The sequence below is a fragment of the Microtus pennsylvanicus genome, chromosome 12 (assembly GCF_037038515.1).
Source record: "Microtus pennsylvanicus isolate mMicPen1 chromosome 12, mMicPen1.hap1, whole genome shotgun sequence".
NCBI classification, from domain to species: Eukaryota; Metazoa; Chordata; class Mammalia; order Rodentia; family Cricetidae; genus Microtus; species Microtus pennsylvanicus.
The window spans coordinates 35,820,266-35,838,687 of record NC_134590.1 but is presented as its reverse complement, the minus strand read 5'-3'; the positions used below and the strand labels follow the sequence as shown (position 1 = coordinate 35,838,687).

General features: G+C 40.8%; 1 protein-coding gene across 4 annotated transcripts in view; it reads right to left on the bottom strand.

The window, feature by feature from the left end:
* Rfc1 (replication factor C subunit 1) overlaps positions 1-18,422 on the bottom strand; it is a 66,413-nt gene that overhangs the window by 21,454 nt on the left and 26,537 nt on the right. For 2 of the 4 annotated variants that reach the window (XM_075943415.1, XM_075943417.1), the window contains exons 5-11: positions 12,751-12,983; positions 11,460-11,537; positions 10,612-10,689; positions 9,344-9,431; positions 7,189-7,469; positions 4,507-4,614; positions 1,435-1,614 (exon numbers count right to left, since the gene is read on the bottom strand). In XM_075943415.1, coding sequence (XP_075799530.1) covers positions 1,435-1,614; positions 4,507-4,614; positions 7,189-7,469; positions 9,344-9,431; positions 10,612-10,689; positions 11,460-11,537; positions 12,751-12,983 — 1,046 coding nt within the window. The remainder of the gene's footprint in view (positions 1-1,434; positions 1,615-4,506; positions 4,615-7,188; positions 7,470-9,343; positions 9,432-10,611; positions 10,690-11,459; positions 11,538-12,750; positions 12,984-18,422) is intronic. The other 2 variants (XM_075943416.1, XM_075943418.1) reach the window with 1 other exon arrangement.

Genomic DNA, 18,422 nt, shown 5'->3' with positions numbered 1-18,422 from the left:
AATCATCAATCAAGAAAATGCACCACAGGCATATCTAGAAGGGGCATTTCTCAGCTGAAGTTCCCTCTTCCAAAATTAACTTTGAATGACATAACGAGGCAGCACAAGTGGTGAGTGTGTAGTAGTTGGGGTGGCATTTCTACTTTGTGTTCTTCTTTACCTTTGCTCCCTAGAAAGGAACAGAGCCAGGAGACTGAAATCCAGCCTGTTGTAGCTGGCCACTTGTTCGTTTCCCAGCTACCCAGACTCCCAAAATAATCACACAGAAACCATATTATTTGCAATACTGTTTGGCCAATAGCTTAAGTGTATTTCTGGCTAACTCATATCTTAAATTAACCAATCTCCATTAATCTGAGTATCATCACGAGGCTTACCAGGTAAAGTTCCAGTGTCTGTCTCCAGCGGGGCTACATGGCTTCTCTCCGACTCCGCCTCTTTCTCCCAGCATTCAGTTTAGTTTTCCCTGCCTAGCTCTATTCTGCTAAGCCACTGGCCAAAACAGCTTCTTTATTCATTAACCAATAAAAGCAACACATATACAGAAGGACCTCCCACACCACCAGTCATTCTATTCCCTATGTTTTACTCAGATAGCAGTCATTTCCCACCTTCCTGCTAAGGACTCTAGTATGTCCTTCTCTGAGGGAGACTGTTAATTGCAGCAGGCCCACCTAATGAGAAGGCCTGTTCTCTACCAATGAGCTGGCATTCTAGAGTGTTGCTGGGACAGCCCTGTTAAGACCAGTCCCAGCTACACAGCTTTTTCCTACCCAGAAGAGTAATTCCCTCTCAAGCACAAGGCAAGATGCTTGATGCCCAAAAGGCTGAAAGAAGGTGGCTGGGACTAAATGAGTTAGTTCCTGAACTGCTAAGACGTCCCAGTGACTATCGATCGCCTCAGGAATTCTTTTTATGCAGAGAAAAACATAGTCAGGTATCCTATTACTTCCTATAGACCTCTGCTTCTCTCACACAGCTTCCAATAATGAAAACTTAAGATAGGACCTATAATGGCATGTATAAAAAAACCTGGAACCAAAAACAAAAAAAAAAAAAAGAAACTATATGCTTCTATGTTAAAAAAATATTTTGAAAAGATTTAAACTAGAATACACAAAGAAAGTCAAGTAAACAGCAACTAAAAAAACAAAATCCCACCATGCGGTAGTGGGGCACACCTTTAATCCCAGCACTCAGAAGACAGAGATCTCTATGAGTTCGAGGCCATTATGGTCTAGAGAGCGAGTTCCAGCACAGCTAGGGCTGTTACACAGAGAAACCCTGTCGTCTCGACAGACAGCATGTATATGGTATGAGGAGAAGACAACACTACAGGGTGAAGCCTTTCTCCTTTTCTTAGGAGTCACAAACAGCCACACTGTCACGCCACAGCAAGCAGGCACTACTGTGAGGAAAGCTGGCAGGACCCACCTTGTCACTCTTGGACTGTCCGCTGTCCCGGCCCATGATGAGATAGTTGGTTTTCTTGCTCACATTGCCTGTTACTTTCCCCCCATAACGTTCAATCAGAGACTTGGCTTCTTCCCGCTCAATGGACTCCAGCACGCCCGTGATCACAAATGTCAGGCCTTCCAAGCAATTTTCAGCTCCCTACAAAACCAAAATGTTCGAGCAGAGAGGAAATTACATGGTAACTTTCCAAAGAAGTATCTGGCAGCCAAGCTTCAACAAGCTGACTCATCTCACTCAACATCATAAATAACCCCAGCAAGAAACCTAGCTGAGATTACAGCAGGACCTAAGGTAAATCCTGATGGATTCCTGCATAGCTAACATCTAACAGACACCAAATGAACGAGCAAAAACAGTTAGCAAAATTAATATTACCCGTTCATGCCATTCTCCACTTTTCATATTTAAATCAGTAATAAGCGTTCATAACTTGGTGTAAACAACAAATATAATCTGCACACTGCCACTCCCACTGTTGTTAAAGGCCAGCTTTGGTTCTGGAAGCTTCTCTCAAGTTGGAGCTCTTACCGTTCTCTCTGCTGATTACTCCTACTGAGAGTAAACCTAAGAAACTGCTTGATACATAAAGGTCAGATCACAACATCCATCCCCACTGGAAAGAGAACTGGTCATCTAAGAGCTGACCAGGCTTCTCCTCACAAATCTCAACTGCAACTCTGTATGATTAGTTTTTTAAATTTTTATAACAGATTGGCTACATTATACAAACACAATGGTCATTATACATGATGTGCCCTGCTCCATCTTACTCCTTAAATAGAATTGAGATTGGTAAAGACTAACAAAGTCTTGAGAAGAAGCTAAACAAAACTCGAAGCATGCCCCAGCATAAGCTTGACTGTTCCCCCTCCACATAAAGAGCCTTTCTTGGAAGGAGAGAATAGTTACTATTTACTCAGAAAGAATGTGGGAAATGGCTAACAGCATCTCTTCAATTCCTCCATTTTTAGGAGTGAAATGAACAATTAAACCTTCTTGACAAACCCCAAATCATCCTGAGGAACTCCACATCAAGATGCTCCTCCAGCCTGGCGGTGGTGGCGCACGCCTTTAATCCCAGCACTAGGGAGGCAGAGGCAGGTGGATCTCTGTGAGTTCGAGACCAGCCTGGTCTACAGAGCTAGTTCCAGGACAGGCTCCAAAGGCACAGAGAAACCCTGTCTCAAAAAACCAAAAAAAAAAAAAAAAAAAAAAAGATGCTCCTCCATTTCAAACCCTAACCTACTGTCCAGAGTGCTCTCCCACTGAAGCACACAAAGTAATTTTATTGACTGGCCTCCTTACCAAGTTCATCCATTAGAGGACTCCTTCCTTTACAGCTCTGACTCCGGGAAACTAGGTGCAGCCTTGCTGTCACAGAAACACAGCAGTCCCCTAGGACACCATTTGGCTGAAAGTCCTCAGACAGGCACTTGTGTAATCTTTCAGTGTTACACTGAGAATAGGAGGCAAGACTCTCCTCTTCTTCCAGCTCCTCTCCCTTCCCTCTGGCTACCTACCCTTTCTTCATTAGGGGGACTACTAATCTCCTATGTAGCCATGGACACCAAGCAAAATGAAAATTAAATTTTTGTGTATACCAAACACATCTCTCCCTTCTCAGAAGTCTCATGGTACAGCTAATTATTCTTCCCTTTCTGAGAGGGTCTATCTCATCAGCAAGAACACCTTAAGTTCCTCCTACCATTTCTACTTCACAACCAAACGTATAAAAGTATCTGTCTGCATGTCACCGCAGTCTTCAAACCACTGCATAAGCTGTTCCCACTGCTCTCCTCAAACTGTCCTTGCCAAGTTGTCACTGAGGACCATTACTCATGACAACTCCAGTCTTCTCTGCTGGACTTTCACAGCACGGCAGACCACACCGCTCAATCACCTTTCTTGCCTGTGCTTCTCTGACTTCTCTCACATCTGTGCCCACTACTCGTCAGCCCCATTGTGGTTTTCACCCCATTTTCATAAAGAGTCTGTGATAAGGCCTTCTTCTCAGGTTGCCAAGGTTTGTCGGATGATAGTGCTCCCTCTCAAACTTAGCTGTACACTAACACTACCTAGGTTCACAAGCAGTCACGCTTTTGTCGAGCTCCATTCCCATTCACTTGTCTACTGAGCATCTCCACACAGACGCCTCACGCACATCTAAACCACAATATGGCCAACAACAACCTCATCATCGTCCCAAAATGGTTCTGCCTTGGTTTACTCAGATGCTTATGCCATTGCCAGATCATTTCTGGTACCCATTCAGCCACACTCTCACTTCCAAGCATCTGTGACTTCAGTTCCAGGGGACCAGTGCTCCCTTCTGGCTTCTGCAGGTACTACAAACACATGATGCACATACATGTAGGCAAAACTCCCTTACACATAAAAGAAAAATACATAAATCTTCACACACACAAAAGAAAATGTCACTCCTTAGCCCTTCCCACCATTCCTAAGTGCTCACCTGTATCTTTTTCTACTCTAGCCATTATAATCTACTCTCAGCAGCCAAAATGATACTTTAAAAACTCATTCTCTTTGGGGCTTGGAGGATGGCTCAGTGGTTAAGTGCTCTTCCAGCAATTTTTTGGTTGGGGTCACCATATGAGTAACTGTCTTAGGGGGTTGCAGCATTAGGAAGGTTGAGAGCCACTATCTAAGTGATCCACCCAGGATCTTTCGTGTTTCTCTTCTATATTCTCTAAGAGCACTGAGGACTTTTCTCTCAAGGCACATAACACAATTACTGTCAAATAATAATGTGCTTACCAAGCTTTCCCTTGAGCTCTGAGTACCAGGAAGGCAAAAGACACTGGCAATATCAGCAGGGCATGGAAAAGCCCATCCTTCTCAAGTTACTTATTATTTAATGGAAAATGTCTGTGTTCATCAGTGAGTCAGAATATGAATAAAAACTTCTAATTCATAAGGAGGTAGCTGAGACTTTTCTGTTAATGGCTCACTAACTCTGCTGGAACACGAGGCAGAGTCCTGACAGAGTTGCACAATCATGACTCTTACCTTGGGTATTTCTTTGGAGCCTAGAGCTTTGGGACCTTCCCGATTTAAGAAGCTTCGATAAGCTTGATAATTAGTGCGCTTCTTTTCAGAATCTTCTGGACTTACAGACTTTGCACAGAGGGAAAGAAAAAAGAAATCATACAAAATTAAAATGTACCCAGAAGGAATTATATATAATTCATTTGTGTGTGTGTGTGCATAAATGCATTTATTTCTGATTCAGAGATTCAGAGATACTGGGTGTGTCTAGCACATGTATATTGGAGAGGGCTCCCTAGATAACTTTTAGAACCTACTACAACACTGTATATTCCTATTTTATATTGTTTTAATTTAAAAGTAACTTCAAATCTCTTGAAGTAGACAAAATATTCATTTGTATAAATAAGTGATATGACTAATAAGATAGTTAAGCTGGTTTTGAGTTAAATCAACTACTGCAGCTGATCCTAGAATCAAAGCCTGTTGTTGTAGTTGTTGTTGTTGTTGTTGTTGTTGAGGAGGAGACAGGAACTCACTGTGTAGCCCTGGTTGGCCAGGAACTTACTATGTAAACCAGGCCGACCTTGAACTCAGAGGTATAGCTACCTCTGCCTCCTGAGTGCTGATATTAGTGGTATATACCATCACATCTGGCCCCAACCCTACTAAACAATGCCTCTCACCCATTAAAAGGTCCTTATCAAATTATAGTTGCTTAGACCATGTGCCTTGGGAAGCCATATTTTTAACAACCTTCAAAAGACAGTCCCGTATACCAATTAAGAATATATTCATCTGTAACAGTAATCCTACTTTGTAAAAATCTGAAATAACTTTGGACTATCTGCCTGCCTGCCTTGTTGTTTGTTCTCTGACTGGGTCTCACTGTGTAGCCGAAGCTGGCTTTAAACTATCAATCTTTCTTCCGCAGCTTCCCAAGTGCTAGGATTACAGGTATGCACCACACAGGGCTATAAAATAACTGATGCTTTTTCATTTACTAAGTCAGAATTACTTGACCAAGATCAACTGAATTTACTAAACTCTGATGTTCCTAAGCACAGGTTCTGAGATATTTCAAGTCCAACTTTGGAAAACACCATAACAATAACAGTATCACTTTTTAAACTTTGATTTCCGCCTCCCCCAAAATAGTCACCCTCTACAAACTTCCCCCACGCATTTAGTGTGCCTGGAGAAAAAGGTACGCATTTAGTGAAGAAAAAACTGAGGGCAAAAAGCTAACTGGTCCTCTAACCATATTTATGACTATTTCCTGCAGACAAAGCATTATCACCATCCACAGTTCTCCACACACACAATGGTGATGAGCAGTTCAAACAGACACGATTCTGCCTTTGATGCTAAGTGCCTATGCAGAAGGAAAGAATGGTAGTTTTTCTTATAAATCTAAAGTGCTTCCAAAATGGAGGTCCAAAAAGACCCTCTATTTGTGCTTTTGTTTTTCAAGACAGAACCTCTCTGTGTAATGGCCCTTGCTGTCCTGGAACTCACAGAGATCCACCAGCCACTGCCTCCCAAGTGCATGCACCACCACACCTGGCCAAAAAAAAAAAAGTACCTTCTTAAATATATCTGAATCAAATTCTTTTTGTGTCTCTGGGGAACTTACTTCGTGACTCAGGCAGACCTTAACTTTGAGGTTCTCCTGACTCAGTCTCTCAAGTAACTGGGACTATAAGGCCTGTACCACTAGTTGGGGGGGGGGGGGGGGACACCTTTAAAAAGCATCATTTTTGCTGGACGGTGGTGGCGCACGCCTTTAATCCCAGCACTCAGGAGGCAGTGGCAGGAGGATCTCTGTGAGTTCTCTCCTTCCACCATGTAGGTCTCAAGAACAGAACTCAGGTACAGCAGCACCCTTACCCACTGAGTCATCTCATGATGCCAAATACACAATCTTATCTCTATTCTACATACATACCAAGAAGTAACTGTGTGTCACAAGCTGTTGAGTACCGTGAGCCAATTATAGCAGGTGACAGTTGATATTTATAAGGCAAACCCACCAGGTGATCAACTAATCTGATGAAGGAAATTCATAGGCAAGGCTTATGAAAATATGGCCTATAAATATTGACTGCTCCTGCCTGTAAATCCACGATTGCAAAGAAAGCTATGGTATCTCCATAATACTTACTCTGTAATGTGTAATTTCATGTGATATGTATATGTAATCTCATGATTACAGCTCTATCTTATAGGCACATATATCTGTGGAAGGTGAGGGAGATAACTTCTCATTAACCTGTATAATTTTGATATATAGAAAATATACTAAAAGGGCTGGACAGATGGCTCAGTGGTTAAGAGCATTGCCTGCTTTTCCAAAGGTCCTGAGTTCAATTCCCGGCAACCACATGGTGGCTCACAACCATCTGTAATGAGGTCTGGTGCCCTCTTCTGGCTTGCAGACATACACAGACAGACAGAATATTGTATACATAATAAATAAATAAATATTTTAAAAAAAGAAAAAGAAAAGAAAATATACTAGGATATGCTTCTTAACCAGATCTATTATTCCCTGAGGACTGTAAGTCACTTAGGCCCTGTTTTTTATCACTAGCTCAGACTAATATAAAGAAAACAATTTCTTCTTAGTTCTAAAACAAGCCGCATACAATTTACTGATTCATAACCTCAAGAGCAAATACATACTTTTCATAAATTTCCTACCTCTTTTTTAGCTGGGGAACTTTTGGTTTTCTTAGGAGTTTGTTTCTCTCCTTTGAGTTCAATGGCATTTTCTTTTCTTCTTGAGGCCATCGGCTCTGTGTCTTTGTAAGAACTTTCTTCTTTTGCTTTCATAAGTGCCAGCTTGGAGCTGGCCTTGGGAGAGGAACCGGCTTCCCTCTGATGAGCTGATGAGCTGCGGGGCTGCTCAGATCCTTTGGAGCTCCCACCCTTACTGGGCTTAGCAGGACTGCGGGTCTTTCTTTCATTTAAGAAATGCCCTGCTTTTACAAAGAAAATATTATGATTGTTATTTGGGCAACATGCCCAGCATCAACATTTTTATTCTTCATCTTTGAACAGTATGACTTCAGTAGCACATAGTATCACATGACTTCAAAACATTTACTATAGCTCAGATGGCATTCTTGTTTTTTAAACTTAAATATTCACATGATACGTCTTTGCAATCAATTCATATTAAGAGATCTGTCATTTTTCCAGTTAGTGGAGGCGCACACCTTTAATCCCAGCACTTGGGAGGCAGAGGTAAGTAGATCTTTGTGAATCTGAGGCCAGACTGTTCTACAAAATGAGCTCCAGGACAGCCAAAGCTATGCAGAGAAATCTTGTCTCAAAAAACAAATAAAAAAAGAGATCTGTCATTTTAAATTTAAGCCATCCACGTAATATATTACTGTTAATAACACAGAAAGATATGGGTGTAGCTCAAGAGTACAGTACTTGTCCACTAACGCACGAAGTCTGAGTTCAATCTCAAACTGTGTGAAAATACAAAGATTTCATTCCATGGATATGCTATAAAATTTACAGAGACACTGCAAAATAGTGGGAAAGCCTCAAATCCTAAACTGCCAAGACTAAAATGTACTATATAAGCAGATTTACTTCTATAATTAGATCTTCTATTAGCCCCTCACATCTACAGGTTCCATACTCATGGAGACAATAAGCTATGAATAGAAAATACTTTGTATAGATACAACCCGTGTACACTTTATCCTGATCACTACTCTCTAAACAATACAGCATAGAAACTATTTACATAGCACTACATTGAATCAAAGTATCTAGTGATGGCTTAAAGTATATAGGAAGTCAAGCTGTCCACAAATTATATGCAAATTCCACACCTTTTGCATAAAGAGGTTGAGTCCCCACAAACATGGGTACCCATAGGGATCATGACACCAATCCTTCACAGATAATGGGGGAGGGGAGTAATCTGTATCCCAGCTACTTAGAAGGCAGAGGCAGAACACTGCAGCTCTAAGGTTGAGGTATAGAATGATTCAAGGATAGCCTGGTTATATAGTAGGGCCCTATCTCAAAATAAAAAGTAGAAGGCTGAAAATATAACTCAGGAACTTTAGCAGCACGTGCAAGGCCCTAAGTTTAATCCCTGGTATTGCAAAATAAAAAAGGGTAAGGAAAGGTGAGGAATGACAGTATCAGTCGATGGTTCAGTATCAAGACCAGCACAGAACAGGCCACCCAAGACAACCAGAAGAACTTCAGATGGTCTGAACAATCAGAAGCCAATTCCGTGACAGTACCTCTAACATGAAAGCTCAAAGCATTGCCTCTTTGTTGTCACATACCAAACTCAGGAAGCCAAGAGTACCTAATGCACTCTTCATAACCAGCTAGTGTCCAGGTTTCAAAGTGCAGGTGATCTCTGACTTAGGACTGTTCAACTCAAAAGTTTTCAACTTTATAATGGTACAAAAGAAACATGCATTCAGCAAGGAAACATGGCTAATTTTGAGGTTTGATTTTACAGGATTGTGACTGTATATCAGCCCACCATCTCTGTGGGTCCCAAACTCATGGATTCAGTACTCTCTTGAGATACTGGGCATCAGCAGTGAGATCCTCACAATGTGCTATGCTGCTGACACTCAGAAGATAGCATACATACCTGCACTTTTCACTATGACATGTTTCAACTTCTGACCAAGTCTTGAGCATAAGGACATCATGAGAATAGGAGCAGCTTATCTAAATAGAGCATACACTAATGGCTCTCTAAAACACCCACCAAACAATTAGTGAAAAGAGTGCTTAAGCAAAGTTACCAAGAATTCTCTTCTATTAAGACAAGTAAGCGTTCTCTTATATTCTTTGCTAGAATTACCTTTATTAGGGCTCTTATGGCTTTCTGCTTTGCTTAGATCAGCTTGGAGAGGTGAAAATGATTCTCCCTCTTCAGGGTCCTTTCGGGCCTAAACAGTGTAAAAAGTGTCAGAAGTATTAAGTAATAGGAAAACTGTTACCACAAAACCTGCTGTTAAAATGGATTAAATTTTTAAGTTTAAGGGTCATCTTTCAAGCCAAACCAGCAAGACACTATAATAAACTGCCATTCATTTATCCACAAAAAATATCATAGCAAAGGCAGTATTTTATTACTTCATTTACTGATAAGGAATCAGATAAAAGATTACAACAGTATGCCAATAAAACATCTAAATTCCATCCAGTCTCCTAAACCAGAAACAGAGTCTTAATAGTGTTTTATCTCGGCTTCCAAACTACTAATAGTATTATGCAGCTAAAATAGAAACAAATACAAAAAACTGAAAACAAATTAAAACCCAGTAGGAAAATAAAAGAGAAGCCAAGAATAGCAGCTGATGCCCTGATTGATCTCAGCACTGGTTGGCGGAGGGTTGAGCCAGGAGAAGTGCCAGTTTAAAGCCATTCTGGGCTACACAGTACCAGGCACCCAGAACTACATGGCAAAGACTGCCTCAAAAACCAACGCATAAAAGAACACTCAAGAAAAAGAAGAACAACAGTGAGATTCTGCTTCCTGAAAAGAGTGCTACAGTTATTAAACCCACATTCTAGAGAACTGAAATATTCTCAAATATACATAAAAAATTCTTCTGATAAGGAATAAAAGCAAAACCTACGGTTTTGTAGGACAAATTATGATTTGCTTTATTTCTTGCAATCTTTTGAAAAGACTAACTTTGTAAATGAATTTCCATACACACACACAAAAATTACAAACTCAAACAATTCAGCTAGTCGGATGACTCAATGGATAGTAACCCCACTTATTGTACCTACATGGTGACTTGAGTTCTGATCCCCAGCACCCATGGAAAAGCAGGCATGGCGGGACATCCCTGTAACTGCGCTGCTAGGGAGGACAGAGACAAAAGGGTCCTGAAGGTTTGCACTCACTGGTCAGCCAAACCAAAAGAAATGCCAATAAGCTCCAAGTTCAACAAGACCTGACAATCCACCTCTGGCCTAAATGCACGCGCACGCGCACACGCACGCATACACTCTGGTCTAAATGCGCGCACGCACACACGCACAATAAGCAATCCAACATTATAACATACACACACAATAAGCCATCCAACATTATAATACCATAATGTTACCTACCATTTTGGTCTTGGGTTCTTCATCCAACATGGCTAATGTTCGAGCAAACTCTTCATCTTCGTGCAACTGCCTCTCCAGCTGTAAAATGCACAACACAGTAGGATGCTTTTGTTATTTTTGTATTTAAACACTTTTAAATGTGTGTTTCATGTTTAGAAAAAAAAATTTTAAATAACAAATGATATCTTCCTACTAAACATTAACAGTATCACAGGCTTGTTTCAAAAAAGCCAAGTTTACAAATTATACACCTTTAGATCTACAAGCATACTAAAGTTAGTGCTCATTTTAAATGTTCTTTGTTACATTTATTGTATATGTGGGTGTGTATGTCATGGCACTCGTGAGGAGGTCAGAAGACAACTTGTAAGAATTGTTTCTCTCCTAATCCGGGCCCTCAGACGCAGCAGCAGGCACCTTTTTACCCGCTGAGTCATCTTACTGGCCAATGGGGTTGCCGTATTCTAAAGTGATATTTCTTTATAGCATCTGAAGTTACATTTTCTCTTAATGGTCTCAGTATAACTTCTCTTTATTGTATGTCTTGAGGTTTGTTAGTTCTAAGGAAAAGCTCGTGTATATGTGCATCTATGTGGGTATATAAACTTGAGTGTTTACAGATGAGGGCATCAGATCCTCTGGAACTGGAATTACAGACGGCTTTAAGCCACCTGACATAGGCACCAGGAACCAAACTATGGTCCTTCACAAAGGCAGTATTAGAGCTTAACACACAGACAGTAACACCCTATTCAAAAGGAGAAAAAAAACTACAACATCTTGGTTATTTATAAATATGCACCAAGTCATGTCAAGTTATTAATGCTAACCAAGTGGAACGGCAATACCTCTGCGTCTTCATCGAGCTGCAGCTGCTTGGCGATCGCCTCATCACTTAATCTGGAGTCGTCCATGTTCTGAGAGGACTGAATTCCAAAGAAAGTCAAGCAAGATAAACATAAATTAGGCTAAAAGTAAAGTGCTTTTTTTGCAATACCTAATTAAATACATCAGTCAGAGATAGGTCTATCAGTAATGGTCACAATCCACAGCAACAAAGTCAAGATCAAAGCTGTTCTGATGACGTCTAGTTTCATAAAGAATAAACATCCTACAGACAGACGGTTCTCACTTTAAGAGAAGTGTGCACACACACTACTGGTTAGTGCTCTGGCTTGAAAAGTAGTCTAAAACATCGGTCATCCATATAAGGATGGCAGTTCAGCCCTGTGAAGGTACCAACGAGTCAGTACACGCAACAGCACAGCCTACACTGAGGCACAGCCTTCCCTGTGCTTCACCCATGCGTCCATTTCCTCAACAACCACTCAAACTAGAGAATCAGAATAGCTATACTGTGTTAATACGATGTTTATCTCATTTCAAAATCAAATTGTGTACTCTGTTTGCTAAAGTCAACAGTATAAGTTTCCCTTTTGAAAATTCCATTTAAATTCTAAGAACTGTGACTTTTTCTTATAGTTTAAATGCTTTCTTGTTTTCAAACAAAAAAATACATATCTACATTGTGTGTGTGTGTGTGTGTGTGTGTGTGTGTGTGTGTATGTGTGTGTCTATGTCTGTATAAATCCTAATTCCCATAGTTTCCAAATGGGCAGTATTTGTCTATAATCATGGAAAAAAATATTTCGTTATGGGCTGGAGAGATGGCTCAGTGGTTAAGAGCATTGCCTGCTCTTCCAAAGGTCCTGAATTCGATTCCCGGCAACCACATGGTGGCTCACAGCCATCTGTAATGAGGTCTGGTGCCCTCTTCTGGCCTGCAGACATACACACACACAGAATATTGTATACATAATAAATAAATATAAAATAAAAAAAATAAAAGTGCTTCAGTGAAAGAAGGGAAAAGGTCAAGTGCGATCTGTTACAGCTTATAAAAAAAATATTTCGTTATGATTAAAGCATGCTTACTAATTTTATAACATCCCAAGTTTTCTTTAATAGTATCCATGACTGAGTATCAAGTCCAAACATTCTTTTTCTGTTGTTTCAGAGTATCCCATTATCTAGCCTAGGCTGACCTCAACTAATGCCCTTCTAGCTTCCCTCCCCCAGGTGCATGCTGCACGCCCGCCCGCCAATCCTCACACTCTCGCTTGCATGCAGAATACCCACCTCTTTTCTTTTGCTCGCCACCATCTTCTTACCAGATCTCTGGACACTTTCAGTTCCAAAATAATCGAGCACTGATGTTGGTGTAAGTTTTATTGGTGATAAAGGTTTATTCTTAGTCTTGGTGTTTTCTTCATTCTTTTTCATGTTTGATGTTCCAAGGTAACTGTTTGTAGATACTCCATTCTCTTTTGCTTTGGAGGTTGCCTTTTTACATACAAAGTCATCGTCTTCATCTTAAACGGAAAATATTTTTGATAAAGTATAGGTCTTTATATAAAATAATCTCGTTTCTAGTAACTTTTTCTAAAAAGCAATACCTTGAGTTGTTTTTTTCTTCCTACCTTTTGAATTTAAGAATCACTCTTCCATTCACAAGGCCAGGCCTATGATTACACAAATATTTTCAACACACCCATTCTATACCAGGCACTGAAGATACAGAAGAGACAACTTCCGTAGTGAAAAGATACACACCTGACCCCATGGAACCTGTGGTCTACAGGAAGAAACAGACACACTACACACACACACACACACACACACACACACACGTATACACATATACCTACATACAGATACCTTTATTTTCGAGCTACATTAAGAAGCAGTAAAGAAAACAGTCTAAGGAGTGATTAAGAATACCAGAAGTAGCCAGTCCAACCCCAGTCATGACTCCCCACACCAAGAAAAAAGGGAATGATTATAGAAAGGGGTCTAATTCAGCGACTGCCTAGAACACATAATGAGGTCCCAGGTTCACTAACACCACAAAGGAAAAAAAAACGTCCAACAAAGTGAGGGATGTTCTTTCTGATAAAGCAGTCATCAAGGAAAGCCTATTCTTGGGAGATCAAACTCAAGGCCTTGTGTGTACCAGTCAAGTACTCTTCCCCTTGGCTACAATCCGTTATTTTTTGAGACAGAGTCTATGTAGCTCGGGCTATTTTTGACATACTTACACAGCTAGGCCAACCTTCTGCCTCAACAAACCCTACTACTGAGATCGTTATTGACCCAGCACACCTGACTAGGGAAAGTCTCTCTGATGAACAAAATCTGTTTATCAGGTGTTGTTGATCGTTGTCATCAGAGCCCTGAAACGAAGACGGCTCCAGCAAGAACAGTCAGCTAAGGTACACCACAAGCACCAAGCCTTACAGTGAGTGTGCTGCAGGTTGAAGGCGTGCAGCTACACCCGTTCAGGCAAAGAGGCAGAAGTCAAATCCTATAGGGCTTCCTAGATAATAGAAAGAAACTCGGGTTGTAACATAGATGCCCGAGTAGCGCAAGGTAACACCCAGTTAAGTCTTGTCTTCGGAGAAGACACTGTAGAGGGAAAGGCAAAGGTAAGGAGTTCACTCAGGAAGCCATTACAGCTCCAGACAAGGCGCTGACTCAGTAGCTTCAGAGACTCTGCTACACGCATACTGAAGGCTGATGTCAACAATTACCTAACCATTCATTTGGAACTTCAAACTGTTTTGTTACATTTTCTATCCTAAAATATGTAGTCTCAGTAGGTACAAGTGCTCTGTTGCTAATCTTGATGACCTGAGTTCTCTCCTTGAGACCCACCTGGTAGGAGAGAACTGACTCCCACACGGGGCATTCTAACCCCCAATCATTCACTGAGGCGCATGCACGTGGGATACATTTTGTCTACCCTGGAGAGGACCGTTGTCCTACCACACGCTCTACACCATGGTGTTCTGCCTCGTCAAATGTCTGTAGATGGGACCAGAGAGGTCAGTGGTTAAGAGCATTTGTTTTCATACCCAGCATCTATCTGGTACTTCACAGCCAGCTGTAACTCCAGCTCCAGGGGATCCTATGCCCTCTTCTGACCTTTACAGGCATTACATAATGTGGTACACATAAACAGGCAAACACTCATACACAAAAAATAAAAGTAAGCTTTTTAAGATTTATTTATTTATTATATATAAAGTGTTCTATCTGCATGTATGCCTACACACCAGAAGAAGGCGACAGATAGTATTACAGATGGTTGTGAGCTGCCATGCAGTTGCTGGGAATTAACTCAGGACCTCTGGAAGAACAGTCACTTAATCACTGAGCCATCTCTCCAGCCCCTAAAAATAAGTTTTTAAAAGAAAAAAATCATAAAGAATTATTCTTTTAAAAAGCCTATAAACAGGGGTTGGGGATTTAGCTCAGTGGTAGAGCGCTTGCCTAGCAAGCACAAGGCCCTAGGTTCGGTCCTCAGCTTCAGAAAAAAAAAAGCCTATAAACAAAGCTGTCACATAACAGAAACCTCTGAAATAATGAACCAAGTGCTTTGTCACACTGGTGGAAATCTACCATAACACTGTCACAGGCACATCTGAACACATCCTGTCATCTTGCCCTGCTAAAACAAAACAAAACAAAACAAAACAAAACAAACAAACAAACAAAAAGAACCCTCAAGAAAAAACAGCTCTGTCTCCACATCAATTGGCTGTCTTTTTTTAAAGCCCCTTTAGGCTTTAGTACCTTAAAGGCTACATGGATGTATTATGTAGACAGACGGCAATATGAGCTATGCGGCCAAGTGTGATGGTATAGCCCTGTAACTCCAGCACTTAGGAAACTGAGGCAGGAGTTAATTCCAGCGAGTTCTAGGCCAGCTTGGCAACACAGTGAGAAAGCATCTCAGAAAAACAACAAAAAGAATACAACAAAGTAACTTGCTTCCTATAAAGCCACAGTCATTGAGCAGAGGTTTTGCTGAGCCATCCTCAGGTAAAATAACTACTCTGCAAGCCTACACATGTACAGAGGTAAAGCATCCTCCTTTTTTCTAATGAACCTGATCTGTTTGTCTTTGTCAGAAGCCAAAGGCAAGCTGTTCTCTCCTCCCCAAAATCTGTAATAAAACCCTGATAAACAGATCTAAGTCAGATTTCTGACAACTACTTGAAAATCATAGGCAACTAACACTTAAAATTTCCCTCCAGGATATTTGTCTCCTTGTAAAAACACCATTTATTTTTATTTATAGACAACATAATCTCGAATGTGCTACCAATGACCAAGTAAACTAGCATTTTTCAACACGGAGCAGAGGAATTGCCTAAGAGAGGAGATTGTTCTGCCACTCTGAGTTAGCCATGTTCGTTTATTTAGAAGGATAACGGGCGAAAGAGAAAGGAATAATGTGAAGGTCTATAATCAAATCTATTTACAAGCCCAGTAGGAAAAGCAAATCTAATTCTGGAGCTCCTGCGCTCAGAGTTTGGCTCTGCAAATGGATCTGACTGTCCTAATGCTATGAATGTCTTGCCTTTGGTCTGGAACATACCAAAATCCAATTAACAGGTAGATTTCATTACAAAGATTAAAAATAATTGACTTAGCAACAAGTGAAACTCTAAGTAGGGAGCGGGCGCTCAAAGTCTCGGTGCATGTATGGAGAGACTTCAATACTGCTCCCTGCTGTCGGTTTGGAAGGAACAGTGCACTTGTTAGGCCTTCAAAATACTCGTTAATTAAAAGAATGGAAAAGGCAGGCAGCAAATATCCCATCTCCATTCATTCATGTGGTAAATCAGTCTCGCATATAAGCAGAAAAACCAAACTAATCAAGAAGCCACGAGTCTCATGATTTGTTACCAATAAATCCTTTCAGAATCAAAATGAGTCAGGTAAATAGTTTTTTCTTTTGTGTGTGCTAAGAAATCACACCCAAGACTGAGCATCCTACGGGGAGAGGTGGCACAGGCAAGTTAAGACATTAAACAAGCCGGGCGGTGGTGGCGCACACCTTTAATCCCAGCACTCGGGAGGCAGAGACAGGCGGATCTCTGTGAGTTCGAGACCAGCCTGGTCTACAAGAGCTAGTTCCAGGACAGACTCCAAAACCACAGAGAAACCCTGTCTCGAAAAAACCAAAAAAAAAAAAAAAAAAAAAAAGACATTAAACAATAGAAAAGTGGGTTGCATAAATTTATACCCAGGTAAGTGCATGTGTGCTTAAATACACAAGCTTGTTCAATGCAGCTGCATAAGGCAAAGGACCAGATGAGGGATGGACATGCACTAAGTGACTTAACACACTGTTAATCCAAACACTTCACCCATGCTCAAAATCTCAAACTTAGATTCTTTTATACAAAATCCTAGCATGCTTGCCTCCTGGGGGAGAAACAGACCTGTTAAATGTTCAGTAGGGACAGTCATCGTGAAACACCATGCTTTATAAACTCAAAACTTCCACTCTTCAAAAAAAAAAATCCTAACATGTAAATTAATATTGATTCTCAACAAATGTAATCCAGGGGCTGGAGAGATGGCTCAGTGGTTAAGAGCATTGCTTGCTCTTCCAAAGGTCCTGAGTTCAATTCCCAGCAACCACATGGTGGCTCACAACCATCTGTAATGAGGTCTGGTGCCCTCTTCTGACCTGCAGACATACACACAGACAGAATATTGTATACATAATAAATAAATAAATAAATAAATAAATAAACAAATGTAATCCAATACAATAGACAGTTCTCTCAAGTCGGAGACACAGTCTCCCGCAACCATTCTGCACTTCCCTGACAGAATCTATAAGAAAGCTTTCAGACAGAAAACTATACTTGTGGGGCTGGAGAGATGGCTCAGAGGTTAAGAGCACTGGTTGCTCTTCCAGAGGTCCTGAGTTCAATTCCCAGCAACCATAGTGACTTACAACCATCCATAATGAGATCTGGTGCCCTCTTCTGGCCTGCAGGCAGAACACTGTATACATAATAAATAAACAAACTTTTAAAATCATTTAAAAAAAAAACTATACTTGTTGCATCAAACACAAAATAATGTAACTCTAAAATTAAGCACAGAAGGATATTATATTAACCCTTAATATTTCCTGCTGTTTTCCCAAGTTTTGGTCACTGACCTTACATAGCAACCAAAAAGTACATCACCACTTTTTTCCCCAATTAATACCTATCAGATAAATATAACTTCCAAAGCACTGCCTCCAGAATCATTCTAAAGTTATCAACAAACAATCCTACAGAAAAGACAAGACAAGGAAAAACCCTAATTTCTTCAATCAAACAACAGTTCCTGGTGAACCTGCATATAAGGTTCCTTTGGCAGTGCTGGGATTAAAGGCAGCAGTGGTTTCAACCCCACAGTCAAGAAACAGGGGATGGTGGTGCATACCTGAAATCTCAGTGCTGGCAAGGTAAAAGCAGGGGGATCAAAATCAAGATCCAGAAATCCACAGACTGGGCTACAGGACACCATGTCTTCAAAATAGAATAAAACTAGTTCCTACATTTCCTTTCTATAGGGTTGAAGAAATGGCTCAACAGTCAAGAGCACATACTGCTCCCCCAGGGAAACCTTTCAGTCCCAGCCTCCACATGGGAGCTCACAAGGGATCTGACAACCTCTTCCAGCCCTCCGCAGGCACCAGGCACAAACATAGTGTACAGACATACAAGCATAAAATTACATAAAAAATAAATGTTTTAAATTATGTGGGAAAGCAGATACTATGTAACACTAAACATCACAGTAGACAGGTGTGATGCTAACCTAAACATCACAGTAGACAGGTGTGATGCTAAACATCACAGTAGACAGGTGTGATGCTAATCTAACACTAAACATCACAGTAATCTCAACTGTCAACTTGATGAGACCTAGAGTCACCTGAAGTTAGGGCCTCT